Source organism: Coffea arabica, chromosome 10c (assembly GCF_036785885.1).
Source record: "Coffea arabica cultivar ET-39 chromosome 10c, Coffea Arabica ET-39 HiFi, whole genome shotgun sequence".
Taxonomy (NCBI): Eukaryota; Viridiplantae; Streptophyta; class Magnoliopsida; order Gentianales; family Rubiaceae; genus Coffea; species Coffea arabica.
In genome coordinates, this window is record NC_092329.1 from 6,949,342 (window position 1) to 6,967,443 (window position 18,102).

The following is an 18,102-nucleotide window of genomic DNA, read 5'->3' on the forward strand; positions in this document are numbered from 1 at the left end:
TTCAAAACATGAGTCAAATTTTCGGCAAAGAACTATTTTGAAATTTTTACCTAGTAGATAACAGTGATATCTGACTTCTTTTATTGTTTAATTTGTTTTACAAATCAGATAAAGGCAATATAGGATATTCATTGGATTTTTTGCTCTTACATCACCATTTGTTACCAAGACATAATTTTTTGTGTGTGTGTGTGGGGGGGAGGGGTGTTGGGTTTGTAAAATTTCAAATCTCATCTTGCAATTATTAGAAACCTCGAGGGAGGTTTTTGAAATTATTCTTTTATTGGGGCAAATTACATTTTACCCCTTATGATATAGTGTTTTTGTACATAATCCCCTATGATTTCAAAAACTATTTATGACCCACTCATAGTTTGAATTAAAGTGTTAAAGTAACGGAATTTACAATCCATAACTAATTCACCTGAAATGTCAAAAATACCCTATGTAAAGTTGAAAATTATTTTGTTTTGGCACTTCATACTTCAAAGTGTGAATATCAGTTGTTTTCATAAGTGGTACTAGTAAAATAATAGTATAATCGACTAGCAGTTAGTACATATAGAGAGTAGCAGCTTAAAAAAATAAAAAATAAATAAAAAGATTACTTTATTTTAAAACCACACCTATTTAACGAGAGTTAGACCGATGGATCGCTAAGAGGCTTCTGTTTCTTCACTTGCTGTCTGACTCATAACTAGCTAGCCAAGAATTTTTCAAGAAACCAGCTTCAACATGGAAGAAGGACTGAAGAAGCATTTGCTACAAGCTGATCAGAATGGATTCAAATGCTTGATAGATGTGCACCATAAGGATGAAGCGAATGATGATGAGGAAAAAGATCTTAAAACAAGGGTGATTATTGAATCAAAAAAGCTATGGCAAGTTGCTGGCCCGGCCATCATCACCCGCTTAGCCAATTACTCCATGAATGTCGTCACACAAGCCTTCGCTGGCCACCTTGGTGATGTAGAACTAGCTTCAATTTCCATAGCTAACAATGTCATTGTTGCTTTCAACTTCGGCCTTCTGGTTAGTTATTCCCATCACATTCCCAAATAGAATATCTAGACAAATTGTAAGACCATAAATACTCATACATATAAATGAGATGAGAAATCATATAGCACAATGCATTAGCCCGATTGCTTTTATACTTGGAAAGTAAGAATACAGAAGTTCGAGTATTATAAAAAGGTTGCAGGTTGGCTGTGCAGGGTTCTAACTTCTAAGTCTTTTTAAAAAAAATAATAATTTTCAGCTTGGAATGGCAACAGCATTGGAGACACTATGTGGACAAGCATTTGGAGCCAAGAGGTACAATTTACTAGGCATATACTTGCAAAGGTCGTGGATCGTTCTGCTTCTGGCGAGCATTTTATTATTGCCAATGTACATTTACGCCACACCAATCTTGAAGCTGTTTGGCCAACCGGAAGACGTAGCTGAGCTATCTGGATTAATCTCAATTTGGTTCATACCCCAACATTTAGGCATTGCATTTCAATGCTCAATGCAGAGATTCTTGCAGAGTCAACTCAAGAGTGATGTGGTGGCATATATCACAACGTTTACCTTGGTGTTTCACGTGTTCATTAGTTGGCTTATGGTTCATCATTTTCAGCTTGGAGTGATAGGTGCGGCCGTTGCTTTGGACATCTCTTGGTGGGTTTCGGTCTTCGGCTTGTTGATTTATGTTGTCGGTGGTTGGTGTCCTCTAACATGGACTGGATTTTCCGTGGAAGCCTTCTCGGGGCTTTGGGAGTTTCTCAAAGTTTCTTCTGCTTCAGGAATCATGCTTTGGTACGTATACTTGTGCTGTTTAATGTTTATGATGAGGTAATGGATTTTCCAATTACTAGCTAATGTTGTTGGCTCTAGTCAAGTCCATAGTCAGCGGGAGATTGCGGCACTAGAATAATCACCGTCAGCATCAATGTATCCGTATTGGTTTCTACGAGGGAAGCTGTAATTTGATCATGACTATACATATAAATGCTATCATCACGGGATAGAGTGCAAAGTGCAAACTTTGATGAATGAATTCCCCCCTTTTGTGGTTAAATCCTTCGATAATCACCTAAATTGTAGATGTTTTAACTTTTAACAGGTACAAAATACGCAATTAGGCTGAATCTTTCACTGATTCTAGTTCAACTAACTACTTGGTTAACTAAATTGAGGTGCGAATGTATATATTAATAATGAGAAGAAGACTAGCAAATCAACAAGTACCAATTTCTATTAACCCTTTTTAATTTACTGAGCTTGTGTTTATATTTATATTGACACTTGCAGCTTGGAGTTTTGGTACTATCGAATTTTGCTACTAATGACTGGCAACCTAAAGAACGCCACTATAGCTGTCGATGCACTATCAATATGGTATGATATTTTCATCCCAGTATTGGTTTTCTTTTTCTTTTATATTTATTGGGAGAAAGGGTTTCATTTTTACTAGACAATTCCAAGCTAGCTTCCTTCTAAAATGGTGAAGATTTCAGATGATTATAACATATTGAACTCCTTGGGAGTCATGAAAAGTGCATGTTTCATATGACTTCTTATTTTGGCTGTGTCTGGTTTTTGATTGGAAGCATGAGCATCAATGGATGGGAAATGATGATTCCATTAGCCTTTCTGGCAGCAACCGGGTAATCTGATGACCTTCTCTTCTACTAGTTCAATACATTTTCTATCTCACCTGCTTTCTTTAATCTTAACAAAATATTTCTGCTAAACAAGTTTGTTTGATTTCCCTTAAAGTTATCAAAATATTTTTTATCAAATAGATTTGATTTTTTTTTTCGAATGAGAATGCTGGAAAATATTTTTGACACATAAAATTTTTGATTTTCTAAATTTTGGGGAATGTGCCCCCGCCATGCATGTTACCATTGTCTTATCCACAATGGTGAAAATAAAGGGTTTATTCTAAAACGCAAGCAATTTCAGAGGTCTTACATATGGTGTCGTTTACGTTGAAAATTTGCAGAGTGAGAGTAGCGAATGAGCTAGGTGCAGGAAATGGAAAAGGAGCAAAATTTGCAGCCAAGGTGTCCTTGGTTCAATCCAATATTATGGGGATCATTTTCTGTGTGCTTATACTGATATTCCATCAGCAGTTGGCCCTCATCTTTTCATATAGCAAAGCTGTGATTAAAGCTACCGATAAATTTTCACTTCTTATGGCTCTTACCATTCTGCTCAACAGCATACAACCAGTTTTGTCAGGTAAGAATTCGAACAATTTTTCATCCTTCTGTATTTCATACAAATCCAGCAACAGAATTATGCAAAAACGAAAAGCAATAACGAGAGGACTTTTTAAGTTTTCACTACAGCCAAGATGCTCAATTACGTACTTTTTCACCTCTATTTCTTTATTACATCAAGTGATCTAGCCAACTTCTTCTCCATTTGGCAGGGATCGCCATTGGATCAGGGTGGCAATCATTGGTTGCCTACGTTAACTTAGGATCCTACTACGTTGTGGGAGTCCCGCTTGGTGTAGTTATGGGTTGGGTATTCAATTTTGGTGTTGAGGTATGTTTGTCCGTATTTTGCACTTTTTTTTTTTTTTTTTTTTTTGTGGTTGCTTTTGGGGACAGGTGAGGAAATGCATTCAGTAGCATTTAATAGAGAAATAAGAAGACTGGTAACGGACTAATGAGTTTAAACCCAAAATAGAAAAATTAGTCTGTGATCTCCAAGACATATAGAATGAGAGAGTAGAACTAAATTTTTTGTTTTTAGGCAAAATATGACAAATTTAATAACTAGTAGCATGAAGTATGACTATGACCATTATAAAAATGACCATCATAGTTAGTAAAATAGAGGATGTGTATCATATGAGATATTATACGTGCGCATATATATTATGGAAATTTTTTTTCATAAGTACAATTAAAATTTTGGCACAAAATTATGCATATAAACTCGTACGTGAATAGTATGAATATATTTGAAAGTTATGAAACTAAATATAGGTTAAAATTACTGTATTTTTTTCAATGATTGTGCTATATTATACCAATTTTAATTCTTATCCTTATGCATGAGATGTTAAATTTATCAAAATTTTATCACCTTATTATTCTTATATATATATATAAATCTACAGAATTATGTTATGTGTCACTATCATTTTGTATATAACTACTTAATCTTATTTAAATTTTTTTTTTCAAAAATTGAAGTATAATTTAAAGTATAATACATCAAAAGTTTATTACATATTTTGACGATCAATTAAAATGTACGAGCATTTTTAAAAGAAAGTACAATAAAAAAACGAGTATAAGTGAGAGATTTCGAGTTCGAATCCTATCATTCACACTAAAAAAGAAAGAGTATTTTGCACAATTTTTTTTTGAAATGTATGAAATACAAAAATTTTTATGAATTATATGGATGAACATGTATTATACGGATATAATACAAGTATTCACTAGCAAGGACTACACATAAACTTGTTGAGTTCCATAAGGATAGAAAATGAACTAGAACAACAAAACAATATTGGGCTGTTCCTTAACTTGACAAAAATTTTCTAACTAGTGAACTGGCCCGACCAAAAACTTGAACGGAATCGCTTTGATCCTAGCCCATTTCAGCCCAACTTAAGTAAATTCCCAACCAGAAGTGCGTTATAAACCGATATTTGGAGACAACAAAGTTCCTGCAGAACCAACCCATTTGACTCCGATAGCCCATGAGTATACGTAGGCACAGCAAACAAAATCAGATTACGAATTTAACTCGAAGAATTTTCTGCAGTCCCCAAGTTGCTAGTAGTAATTTCCCAGGTAATTGTTTTTATTTTTAGCTAGAACGAAAGATATAGATTTTTTTTTTTTGTTGCTAAAAGATAGAGATATTAGAATAATCAAAAAGGGTGCCAAGAACAAATATGGGAGTGCCTATCGACGATTTAATGTGAAGTTACTTCAAGAGTACACTTGGTCTCACCAATGCTTTGAATTAATGAAAAGAGAGAATCGCAGTTTTAGTTCCAAATGTTTAGGGTGTAAGTGCTTTTAGTCCCTATAGTTTGGATGAAAATAAATATAACTTCAAATGTTCCAAATTTTATGCGCATGTAGTCCTAATGATTAATTTTTACCAATTACTATCGAAATCAAGTCATATGCTAGTAAGTAATTTTTGAAAAAAAATTTTAAAAAAATATTACTTACCATAATCTATGATAAAAGATGACTAATTATTCATATGTTGATTACGTAAGTAATTAGTCTTTAACCTAATTTTTTTTTGTCAACTGAATGCTTTTTTTAGGCTAAAGTCTTATTGCTCACGTGATCAGCAACCAAGTAATCTGTCCTTTTTTATTATAAATTATGGCCAATAATATTTATTTCAAATTTTTTTAAAATTCTTTTTAAAAAATTAATTACCGATACGTAGCAGCATGTGATTGGATTCAGATAGCAATTGGTAAAAAATCAGTTAATAGGATTAGATGTATTTAGAGATTAAACCATTTGGAACTACATTTACTTTCTTCCCCACTTTAGGAACTAGAAGCGTTCATGATCCAAACATTTGGGACTAAAACTTCATTTTCCTCTTAATGAAAAACCAGGGAATTTGGGGCGCAATGATCTTTGGTGGAACTGCTTTGCAAACAGGAATTCTTGCTGTCATTGCATTGCGTCGAGATTGGGACAACGAGGTCTTTCCTTGGAACAAATCTCCCCCAAATTGTTGTGCTTGTTAACATTTTAATTTTTAAAACTAAAATTTTCTTCATTTTATTGGCATTGACTTACAGGCTAGACAGGCAATATCGCATGGATGATCAACCAAATCGTATAAATGCCATACAACAGATCACGTATCCCACTGGCAACCTCTCACAGGAATGATCTGTCAGCGTCCATGGCCTTGAATAACAAATAATAAACAGTCTCACAACAAAACCGAAATTGACAAAAAGAAATGTATAGCAGATCCTATTCCAGAGAACAATTCTTGAAATGAAATTTATAGTAGTATTTTAGAGTTGGAAATTAAGTGTATTATTCACAGCATTTCATATTTGGAGATTAAACCTCACACTTTCTCGCTTTAAATCTTGATCTTTCTAGCAGTTAGCAGATGCACAAGAAGGGGTCCCAAGTAACCTTGATCTGATGATATGTTCCAGAGACCTGCTCTTGCCCATGTGACACCAAACTAATCTGATTTAAGTATGGACTGTATTAGTTTTTTTTCTTTTTTCCGTGCTCAATTATAAAATACTATTCGATCGAGAATTCTCTTTCTTTGTTGTTTATCAAACTTTGAAGGGCAACGACAAGAGCTTTATTAGTCCCCCACCCCTCTAAAAAAAGACAGAAAAAAAGAAAAGAAAACTAGGAGGGTAGTTGCTCCATCATTAATCCTTTCATTTTCTTTATGGAGATTGTTAACAAATGATATAATAGATGTAATTGGATTTTCCCTTCTGTTGTTTGCATGTCATAGTCAAGAAAGACAAGCACGCAACTGTGGAAATCTTGGTTCAGCAGACAAATTTGCTGTTGGTTTAGGTTTAGTGAGTATTTCTCCTACTTGGATTTAAAATAGCTCAAAGGAAGTGTACAATACTTGAAGCATGAATAAACGAAGCGCTCTACATGGTAGTCAAAATAATGACTAGTATTTTTTTCTAAAAAAAAAAAAAGGAAGTTACTAGTTATAACTCAAAGATAAAATACAAGTACAATAAGATATAACCTAGAGCCTGTTCGGATTGGAGATTTTGAGAGTTTTGTAGAAAAGTACTATACCGTAATAATGTGATGTGAGTAAGATAAAAAGATAATTGAAAAATACATCAAGAGAATATTTTTACAAATTTTTTTGGGAAACTCACAATCCAAAGGGGATCTTAGAATAATAATTTATAAATAAAAAATAAAGAGATCAGGGCCTATCCAATTGATTTTGTCCAGTTTGGTCTAGTAATTGTAATTCTTACAGCTTTTAGCATAAACTCATACACCTTTTGGATAATCGTGAATTAGTTATATGAATTAATAAATTTTACATTTACACCAAATTTGTACTATTTTACATGAAATGTTATATAAATTACATAATCGGACAGAATTAGACAAAAGTTCAACTGAAGAGGCCCCTGATCCTAAAAGAAATTACAAAATATTTACGTATAACTGAGATCTTCTAGTTCAGTTAAAAAGATAACAGTTTTTGTGTAAAAAATTTTAGAAATTTTAGCAGTTAAACTTTCAGTTAAATGTTCAAAATTAAGGAAAACTAAGGAAACAAATTAACAAGTGCAGCTTAATTTAAACTCCTGGAAAATAGTCATGTCTTGAAGTCACTTAAATGTGGGTAGTTGGACTAACTTGGTGAATCGTCTCGTACAGTAACTTAAATTCCCGGCTTGGAAGGTGAGTTTTTTAGAAATTTATCTAAAACTTTACTGTAGCGCACTGTAGAAGTTTTTCAAAAAATTTTTAGAGTGTGTAAATTTTTGAATATTTTGAAATGTATAGTTTAAAAACTTTGAGAAGTTTTTTGAGGTTACTGTAGTTAAAGTTTTTAAAATATTTGTAGCAGACAAACTTGCCAAAAAACTTATAGAGAAAAACGCAGGCCATGCAAGGCAATGCAAATGGGGTCAGTCTACTCAGACCGTCTAGGTTGTGAGGAAGAATAATGGTCCGTATTGAACGCGCAAGAAATGGAATTAAGATATACATGCTTTCCCTCAAGTCAAAACAAAACGCTCCGATCCAGACAATTTGGCATACTTGAATTTGTTTACCACTTCGCCTCTCCCAAGATGCAACATACCCGTAGATTCTTCATGAAGGAATGTAGACCCACATGAATTAAAAGACCCAAAATAAAAAAGGAAGCACAAACATGCATGATTATAACTAAAATGGTCAGCCACTATCATATAAAGAAATTTTCAGATGCCATGCAAAAAAGCTGTTCTTGTGAATAATTGTCGACTGGATTGTAGTGATCATGTCCTTTCCGCTGTTAGCAAGCTTTCGTTTAAATTAATTCCAGCTATTTTACACATGTTTTTTGGCTAGGATTCAATCATGCTGGGGACCAAAGCCCTAATCATCCATTTCTTTTTAACTTTCCAGAATTAAAAAGCTTGTTTAGGGCCATGGATGAACAGTGAAATTATAAATGTCTACGATGGATCGAGGATCACGAGACGACCTTGTTGTTTGGCCTGTGCCCAATGAATCGACGCATCCTGCTGTGTCTTTTAGGCTTTAAATCAACCTCCCCCAGTCTCCAGCCACCTTCTCCTCTCATATTATTATGATATACATATATATATATATATATATATATATATATATATATATATATAACAAGGGTCCTGAAAAGAATCATGCTATGTAAACAATGAAAATATGGTTATAAAGGACCGAGATTGAGACATGTTACGCAGAAGAAATTAGGATCAATTAATGGGCTTCACCAAAATCATTGTCCTTTGATTATTGAAGAAATTTAGATGAGAATGCATCGTTCAAAGTAAGATTAAAAATCTTCGTTCAACTAAGCTAGTATGAAAAGCTAGCCCCTCGGGCACAGAACGGCTGGCTATGGAATAGCCTCATTAGACCCAGGTCGTGTGGTAGATTCTGACTCTCCTACCGTCTCATGTATCCTTAGGAGGCGAGGTGCACAGGCGCAGGGAAATTAATCTGGCAAAAGTTGGAACATTTCCTGTGTTGACAAAAAAAGAAAAAAAAAGCTAGTATGAAGTTATTATGCTTTTTCAGAACCTATATATGGAAGTTGTATTGAATGAAATAACGAGTTTTTTTTTTAAATATATATATTAAGCAATATCTTAGGGGGTAAAGAATAAAATTTGAATCAAAGTCTGGCAAGTACATATTTTTCTGAAGTTGTTGCATGATGCATTCAAGAATTACTGGCTTTCCATGATGGACAAAACTCTACTAAAAATATTGGTATAATACAGGAATTTGAGGGATCTCGGAAAGATGGAGAATGAGGGTTCGAACTAAATAAGCATTAAATTTTCACCAGTGTCCTAATGGTTAAAAGAAACAAAAATGAGAAATAAGAAGTGCTCCCAAAAAAAAAAAAAGAAATGCAAAAAGCTAGCAAACTAGTTTCTCTATTTTTTTAAAAAATAAAAGTAAAAAGTTTATAAACTTGAAAATAAGTACTTGATGGCGGGGAATTTAAACCTAACCTCCTGATAAAATAAATAGTGGGAGTGTTATTAACAAATTTCATTTGAAATTTAGCATTATAATTTAACATGTACTCTTGTGATGTTTCTCTAAATGGTTATATGACGATGGATGTTATACATTTAAAGGTGCTATCAAGAACTCACCAATTGCATACATCTTAGGACATGATATGAGTTTCAACTTTCATCTAAATCGATTTTCTTTTTTTTTTTGGGCAAATTTTGGTCCTTATTTATTCATGTATATCCCGACTTTGTTTGAAATCTTAAACCTAACGTGGGACTATAAGAATAGGAGTTTTAGATCTAAATTAAAAGCGGTGGACCCAAATTAATTTAGCGTAGATCTGATATTGCTTTTGGGCAGCGTAGCTTCTCTAATGCACACATTATTTTGTCTAGACTCCAAATCGACAAATCTTCCTACGTAGGTTGTGTAACTTAGTATGTCTGAAACCTTCTGCGCTATGCCAGGCACATGGCATTGCATCATTGGGATATATAAAATTCATTGACTGCAAAATTGAACAAAGTCCGTGATTTTCGATCTGCATCCCTTTCTGTCTTTCTTATTTTTAACCGTAATGATAATATTTTTATAATCTAATTTATTCTAATTTAAGAGAATGAAAGGCTAAAGAAAATATGTATAAGATGCATCCCTTTCTGTCACTGTAGATAAATTACATGTCCAATGTACGAAATGCATGAAAAATATCGATTTACCTCACTTTTTGCAGGTGGCAGGGATCATGGATGAGAAAGTACGTGGCTTGGGAGTATAAATCACATTCAAGGGAGGCAAACAGTGGCGGTGTCAAGAACTTTATTCAAATTTCTTGATATCTAGATTTTTCTGAAAATTTCATCAACGAGTGCGCAGGCATTCGTTTGGACCGGCAATGGTTCATCGTGTTCCCTTTGACCTCTTTAGGTCTTCTCTCCCCCTAATATAGAATAAGAGTAAGTGTAAAATAGAATCTATCGTGTCTGCAAAAAGAAAAAGTCAAGATCTTTATTGAGGGGGTGCAATAATATTAGTTTAGACTTATAAGATGTTGGTTTGTAGATTTTTGGAATAACTAAATATTTGTTGCAGTAAACATGCAAGTAAAGATTCATTATTAATTAGCTCATTCAATGGTATAAAATTATGCATAAAAATACAAATTGTATATTCTAATTAACATATACAATTGGCAAATAATTTGTACACAATCAAACTATTAAATGAAATGGAAAATGTAAAAAAGTTAAATATTAAATAAATACCATTTTCTTACAAAAGAAACGAATTACATTTGATAGAAAGGAAACAAATAACATCATGTAATATATTTTTAGTTCTAGGTTTACCACTATGAAAATAAAGAGGACAATTGTAAAAAATTATAACAATTTGGGGGGGGGGGGTTAATTATGAGATTAGAAGGAATCCTACCAAAACTCAGGGGACAAGAGAGAGACAATATTATAATATTTAAAATTTTTATAGGCTGTATTAGAGTTTTTCAAAAGTTGAAGGGGTGTCGCCACTAGGGGCAAAATATTAAGTGAAATTTCATCATTTGAAGTCCTTCATCCTCTTCTTGTAGCTAATCCCACCCATTTGCTTAGGTGATGTACGAGGAGTTAATTTTGTTAGCATGCTTGTAGTCACTTATAATTTTTTTGTCAATTAAATTTTTTCCCTTCCAAAAAATCAAGAATTAATAAAAAACTTTAGTCGCTAGATTTTGTTACTAAACTTTTTTTCCCTATTTTGGGCACATGATGAAATATATATTTCATATCTAATTTAATTTGCTAGTGGACACAATGAATCAACTTTTATTTCACAGAGCGCCTGGCTATTTGCAGGTAATCACTACTAATTCGTAGCAGAAAATCTCGGCCGGTGCTCCTTTTCATTGTTGAATTTATATCCATCCCTTTACACGAAGTTGTAATTCCAAAAAAAAAAAAAAGGGGGTCATATTTCGGTCTTTTTACATGAGTAAAAGGTCAGTCCACTCAGGAGTGCCAATAGCAACTCCTTACTAAATTCATATTGCCAGATGGCCACAAAGTTGTATATAAAGTATCCACTTTCATGATAAGCACCACCCATCATTTCCTAACTTCACTCTGCTAAATAATTGAGGGTGGATGGTTTTAGGATACCAGGTTTAGGATGGAGAGTGCCAAGAGCAATGAGATTATTCAGCCACTATTAGTGCAAGATTCGGCGTTAAGTACAAATAGCCGGGAGAAGTACATACCAGCTGAAGGTTCAGGAGGAGACCTTAGCAGCAGGGTGTGGACAGAATCAAAGAAGCTATGGCACATAGTTGGGCCATCCATCTTCTCCCGCGTCGTCTCCTACTCCATGAACGTAATCACTCAAGCCTTTGCCGGCCACCTTGGTGAGGTTGAACTAGCTTCAGTCTCCATCGCCAACACTGTCATTGTAGGATTCAATTTCGGGTTCTTGGTACGCACATTTTATTTATCCCTTTTGATGCTAACTCACTAACAGGACCATGAACCACATTAATGTCACAAATTTGGTACTACTATTACCATATGTATTGTTTTCTTGAAAGATGAAAACGGATCTCTGAATGATCAACCTCTTTGATTCATATGTTGTTGATTTTAGACTACAAATTAAGGGATCCTAGTGGCCATCGGTTTCTCTTACTTTTCTCCCATTATGAAGGGAATTGAATAACCAGTCGTCCTAGGCGCGCGAGTTGGTATCGGGTAATATTCAGGATGTGTATAGTAATGCACAAGATGCAGTTCCACCTCCTGTGGTCGGGACTCCGGAGACGAGTTTCTAGCAAGTCATAAGTATATAAACATTTATCCAACTTTACATAAGTAAATCCAACATGAACATAAATATTTATGCAGCCATAAGATTTTGATTTGCAAGTATAATTAAGAAAATTAATCTATGCTTGTTGGTTATTGTTTATGATTGTCGATTACTCCATTTCAGCTGGGAATGGCGAGCGCATTGGAAACCTTATGTGGACAGGCCTTTGGGGCTAAAAGGTACCACTTGTTAGGCACATACATGCAAAGATCATGGATAGTTCTATCCATCTGTTGCTTCATGTTGTTGCCATTCTACTTGTACGCCACGCCCGTTTTGAAGTTGCTAGGCCAGCCGGACGAAGTCGCCGAGCTATCGGGGCAGCTTGCCTTGTGGTTTGTTCCGATGCATTTCAGCTTTGCACTTCAGTGCCCGTTACAGAGATTCTTGCAGAGCCAGCTGAAGACTGGGGTCCTGGTGTGGGCATCTCTGGCAGCTCTTGTGATTCACGTGATTATTAGTTGGGTTTTTGTGTATCAATTTGACATGGGTGTAATTGGAGCTGCTGTTGCCTTGGATATATCTTGGTGGGTTTTGGTTTTGGGTATGTTGGGATATACTGTTTGGGGTGGGTGTCCTCAAACATGGACTGGTTTCTCTATGCAGGCCTTTTCTGGTCTTTGGGAGTTTACAAGACTTTCTGCTGCTGCTGGTGTAATGCTTTGGTACTGTGCCTTTACTCTTTCCTTACTCTGATTGATTAGAATTCTTTTTGTGTTGTTCTTTTCTTCTCAACTGATTCATTGTGCAGTTTGGAGAATTGGTATTATAGAATATTGATATTGATGACCGGCAACCTAAAGAATGCAACTATTGCCGTGGATGCTCTCTCCGTCTGGTGCGTATTTTTTATCTAAAGATCTGCAGTAATTGGTTAGATAAATCTGCTCTAGCTAGCAAAATTGATGGACTAGGTAAAAATTAAAAAAAATTAATAAAGTCAAGGCTTGAGCCTGTAATTAGGATTCGGACTTCACTCTCTTCCTACCACAACCTAACATAGCCAAAAACAAATGTGTTAAATATGTTTCTTTGCAATTTTGGCAGCATGGGAATCAATGGCTGGGAAATGATGATTCCTCTAGCATTCTTTGCGGCAACCGGGTACTATCTCGAATTCCTTTTGTTGGCCAAACATATGAGCAATAACATTGGATGGATCGATGTTTAATTTCAACTGTTCTTGAATGGTTAAAAGCTTTGTTGTTGTTGAGGAGCATAACTAAGAGAGGTTCTCAGGAAGAAATTAAATAGGACCAGTGTTTAAATGCAAGGATGGACAATTAATTTAAGTATGTCCATCTCTATGATAATTTTGATATAAGTTAGATAATAGTTGTTAAAGAAAACCTAGTTAAAATGCTTTAGATTTTCTGGCCACAAAAATTAATTAAATTGGATATAAAGCAATAAATTAAAAAAAAACTATTTAAAATAGCTTCAAGCTTTTCTATCCACAACACCTCATTAATTTGGATGTAAACCAGTATATGACAATATATTCTTAGTACTTGGGACATTGTAACGTTGAAAGTTTCCCCTTGAAAAATGATTTTAACAAAACAACAACTGCAGCAATAATAATAATTAGAAAAGGTTATTTAGTCCAATAACAAGCAAGGTCGCACTTCACAAAGTTTTTGTCATAGAAAAATTTAGGCTAATTTAACTGTTTATTTCAAGTTAATATTTTCATTTTGCCCAAACACAAGTAATATTAGCAATGGGTTGGACAGTATATATGGCAAGAGGGCGTGTAAGTAAGACATCTCGAGTTCGAAATCTCCCACTTATACTAAAAAAAAATGTGTAATATTAGCAAATGTATTTCCCTAGCGTATATTTTTGGATTTTCATTTTTGTTTGCATCTGAAATGCTGATCCAGGGAAAATTGCTTTCTGTCTTCTAATTATCAAAATTTTGATGACAGAGTAAGGGTAGCCAATGAACTCGGTGCGGGGAACGGAAAGGCAGCGAAATTTGCAGCAAAAGTGGCAGTTATCCAATCAACAGTGATAGGCATCATCTTCTGCGGCCTTATTCTGTTGCTCCATAACCAAATTGCTTACATTTTCTCATCAAGTTCTCAAGTTATTGCTGCAGTGAACAAGTTCTCGTACCTCTTAGCTCTCACCATTCTTCTCAACAGTGTTCAACCGGTGCTCTCCGGTTAGAGATTCCTCCAGTTGTTTGCCTGTTATTCAATTTCATTAAAGATTTATTAAAGTCTTTATTTTGGGTCAACAAAATTTCATATGTTTTTCTTTTTTAATTATCAAAATTTGCAGGTGTAGCTGTAGGATCTGGTTGGCAAGCTTGGGTTGCATACGTGAATTTGACTTGTTATTATGTAGTTGGGATTCCCGCGGGAATCGTACTCGGTTGGTTCTTAGACTTGGGTGTTGAGGTAAGCCAATCTGCTTCTAATTCTTTGCGATAGCGTTATACTTGAATTGGGAAACAAATTACTACTCAAAATTCTTTGGATTAATTCTATTTTACACCCTTCAACTATATTTTGATTTCTATTTTGGTCCCTAAACATTAAATTATGACACTTTAACATCTAAATTATACCGCAATTCTCAATTTAGTCCCTAAACTCCTTTTCTAATTTTGGAATTTTTTAGGTTATTGTTCAAGCTATTTGCTGCTTACTTGACTTATATTCTGCCATTTTCGGAGATTCTATCAACAATTGTCCGTGATTCTCAATTTGATCCCTAAAACTCCTTTCTTCCCTCCTAATTTTGGAAATTTTTGGGTTATTATTTATTTATTTATTTTTTGCCATTCACTTGATAATATTCCATTAGTTTTGGGAATTCTGTTAATAATTGTCCTTAAGTTAGACGGTTTTTATAGTTTAGGAATTAAAAGCGTTCAAATTTTTAGTTTGGAGACCAAAGTAAAAATTAATATATAATTGAGGGACACAGAATAAAATTACCGCATTATTTGAAGTAAACTTCAATTGAAACCCCTCTTGTGGGTAACTTTACCACTTCTACACGAATGTTTTATGTGCTCATGTCACTCTTCAAAATACTAACAAGTGATTTCTCATTTCACGTCCAAACTCGAAAGTGATATTGGCATTGCCACTCTCGAAAATTCAAGTAATGCATAGTAAGTTGTCAATAGCACTATACGTATGAATTTGATCTGATTACAGATACACGAAGGGTAAAAAATACTTGGATGTTGTAGTAGCAAGTCATGCCAAGAACTAGGATGTGGATTAAAATGCAGGGAAGAACAAGGCATACGCTTGTACAAAATCCAATGCTTCAATTAATGTGGAACTTTTCTATCTCTTCACCTCATCTACCCCTTCTCATAAATAGTAGCGGAGCCAAGAACTATAGCCAGTAGAGGTAGCATTATACACCTAAAATAATGTTCTTATTATGCAAGAAAATATCAAATAAAAATAAGATTTTTATTATTGAGTTTTTGTGTTTTGAAAGTATCAAAGCTATTCTTTATCCAAATAGAAACCAAATTTGTGTTTTAATAGTTTCAAAACATTTGTGCTGTAGAAGAGATATCTAAAAGAAATTGATTGTTTAGAGAGCTAATGCAAGAGGAATGAGAATTTCTTATAATATAAGAGGGCAATATAAAGGAAAAAAAAGGGTATTTTTTAAAATTGAGGGGGCGCAATTATAATAGAAACATAAAAATTTATAAAAGTGTCAAGACTATTCTTGAAATTTTGCAAAGTTAAGGGGGTGCAAGTACACACCCTCATCACAATGTGGCTCCGCCACTACTCACAGAGCATTTGAGACAAAAGCATCCCCACAATTAGAGACATTATTATTGTTTCTTTGTTTCTTTTTCTTGATTGCCTGCCTTTTCTTTTCTTCCTCTTTTACAAAACCAAACTATGAGGGGGCTTTGTTTTAGGGATCTCACGCCATTCTATGTTCAGATAATTTTTTGTAATGTACGAGTTATTTCATTTAAAGAATTTATTCCAGGAACAAAGCTTCAAGTACTAACACAATTTTAAATTATTATTTTAAATAAACATTATTGAACCAGTGTCAGGAACTAGAGACACGCTCTCTTTCATTTATTATAATACACGCACATACACACATTTATGACGAAAGAAACCTCTTCAAATTTAGATTTTTTCTTTTCCTCCAAAATTATACTCCCTCCGTCCCACTTTGATAGTTTTGTTTTCCTTTTTCGTTTGTCCCAAATTGTAGTCCACTTTCTAATTGAAGAATGTAGTTGTATTTTAATTTTCCTAAAATACTCTTATTGGAAGAAATCTGTCAATTGTCCAATTTTACGCAAAATTGGATAGATTAGGAACCAAATGTACTTTTTGAAATAGATTGAGGACCAGTTCCGTGCATGGGTAATACATTAGGCATTAAAACTACAATTCTTCCTATAATCTTCATAGGAACATCACTTTTATTAGGTTGTAGTGGAGGAATTAATCCCTCATCTGTACATAGAGCATCCTAAAATTCCTATTACTAGGACAAAGCTACCATCCCATGTACGTTTACTATCATCAGATCGTGGCACCAATTGATACATGGTCCAAAATTTTGAGTCTTAGGCATATAAATGTTGGCAATTTTTGCCTTTAATATCGTCCTAACCACTAGAAATTACAAAATAAAAGAAGGCTAAAGATTGTGAATAATGTTGGTTTAAAGTTTAAGCCTTTGAAATCCATCCACTCATCCAGGGTATCTGGGGCGGAATGATCGTTGGTGGAACTGCTGTGCAGACAGGGATACTAGCCATAATAACCATCCATCGCGACTGGGAAAAAGAGGTAAGTAATAGTTAGACTTAAATACCCATTAATCTCAACTAAAAGCTCTCTATTGTTGTGGATTAATCTTACTCTAAAGATTTTTCTGGGTTTTTGCAGGCTGAAAATGCTTCCAGGAATATCCAAAAATTGTCATGTCCAATTCCTGATTTGTTATCATGACTTGTAGACTGAATTTGTGGCACGGTGGAGTTGCCTGGTTTTTTTGATTGAAGCTTTTCAGTTGTCAAGAATATCTCATACCATTAGAGAATTCGTCAAAAATTTATCTAGTGGACTGCGAATAAATTTTGTCAATAATGTCAAAAATATGTTTAGCAGTGCATTTTTTTTTCCTGATTATTCCCTGATCATTATCAATGTCTCGTTTAATCGGTCCCTTTATACATTTGTCATGATTTGAAATGACATCCGTTAGATTTAAGTAAGCTTATTACATTAAAGCTGGTGATCTATAAATGCAAGGAATTAGAGAAGTTTAACATAAGAACCTATCTCCGGTTCCTTTTAACAATCACCAGCACACATTTATTAGTGATTATCAACATCTGTCTCCAAGTAACAAGAGCTGGTTAGGAGCAACTGAGACAAGTTTCCAATTGGAATAATTATCCATTTATCAGACACAAAATTAAGCAAAGTAAATACTATCCGATTAATGCATTTACAACACTAGTGCAGATGAAGATTTCCTCCCCCCCTGTTCTCTTCATGTCCTAATTGTGATTAACTCTAAAACTTTTCATTAAAGAACTCAAGGGTTCTTTGGCCCATTCGTTGCTAGAAAAGGGTAGTCTACTCGTTACATCAACCTTTTTTTTGGACACTGTACTCAAACATAATGTTTAACTTGCCATGCGGGGGCAAAATGTTTATTCTTTTAGTTCAGGTGGGCAAAGTGAGATTAATCCTATAATTCAGGAGGGCAAAGTTTTATTAACCCATGCAAATATTACCCGCATACCAAGCTAATTCACCTCATATATTATTTATGGGATAATTTCAGAAACCCCCCTGAATTTTTTGATAATTTCGCTGAGCTCCCCTAAAATTTTAAAAATTACACTTACCTCCCTTATCCATCTAAAATGACAATACTAGCCTTAACATTTAAATAAAACTTTGTTTGGTATGTATATAAATGGAATGGGATTTATAATTATTGTTTCTTTTCATTTTCTCTTCTTGTT

At 34.2% G+C, this 18,102-nt stretch overlaps 2 protein-coding genes across 3 annotated transcripts; both read left to right on the forward strand.

Moving 5' to 3' along the window:
- Nucleotides 1-912: 912 nt before the first annotated feature.
- LOC113715037 (protein DETOXIFICATION 27-like) lies at nucleotides 913-5,824 on the forward strand. Its single transcript, XM_027239187.2, has 8 exons — nucleotides 913-1,032; nucleotides 1,262-1,803; nucleotides 2,299-2,385; nucleotides 2,598-2,654; nucleotides 2,996-3,234; nucleotides 3,428-3,546; nucleotides 5,609-5,698; nucleotides 5,798-5,824. Exons 1-8 carry the CDS (start codon nucleotides 928-930, stop codon nucleotides 5,822-5,824), a joined length of 1,266 nt encoding a protein of 421 aa, XP_027094988.2. The 5' UTR covers nucleotides 913-927.
- Nucleotides 5,825-11,338: 5,514 nt separating this feature from the next.
- LOC113713848 (protein DETOXIFICATION 27-like) lies at nucleotides 11,339-17,237 on the forward strand. 2 transcript variants are annotated; one of them, XM_027237654.2, is made up of 8 exons: nucleotides 11,341-11,711; nucleotides 12,225-12,766; nucleotides 12,853-12,939; nucleotides 13,149-13,205; nucleotides 14,033-14,271; nucleotides 14,391-14,509; nucleotides 16,823-16,912; nucleotides 17,012-17,237. In XM_027237654.2, exons 1-8 carry the CDS (start codon nucleotides 11,412-11,414, stop codon nucleotides 17,072-17,074), a joined length of 1,497 nt encoding a protein of 498 aa, XP_027093455.2. In that variant the 5' UTR covers nucleotides 11,341-11,411; the 3' UTR covers nucleotides 17,075-17,237. The 2 variants fall into 2 exon arrangements, with proteins under 2 accessions (XP_071924389.1, XP_027093455.2); XM_072068288.1 differs by lacking the exon at nucleotides 17,012-17,237 and having other exon boundaries at nucleotides 11,339-11,711; nucleotides 14,733-16,913.
- Nucleotides 17,238-18,102: the final 865 nt, after the last annotated feature.

Coding starts and splice junctions, on each gene's coding strand:
- LOC113713848 (XM_027237654.2), top strand. CDS start 11,412: ATGGAGAGTGCCAAGAGCAATGAGATTATTCAGCCACTATTAGTGCAA. Junction 12,767..12,852: donor GCTGCTGGTGTAATGCTTTG/GTACTGTGCCTT, acceptor TTCATTGTGCAG/TTTGGAGAATTGGTATTATA. Junction 13,206..14,032: donor GCATTCTTTGCGGCAACCGG/GTACTATCTCGA, acceptor TTTTGATGACAG/AGTAAGGGTAGCCAATGAAC.
- LOC113715037 (XM_027239187.2), top strand. CDS start 928: ATGAATGTCGTCACACAAGCCTTCGCTGGCCACCTTGGTGATGTAGAA. Junction 1,033..1,261: donor CTTTCAACTTCGGCCTTCTG/GTTAGTTATTCC, acceptor AATAATTTTCAG/CTTGGAATGGCAACAGCATT. Junction 1,804..2,298: donor GCTTCAGGAATCATGCTTTG/GTACGTATACTT, acceptor TGACACTTGCAG/CTTGGAGTTTTGGTACTATC.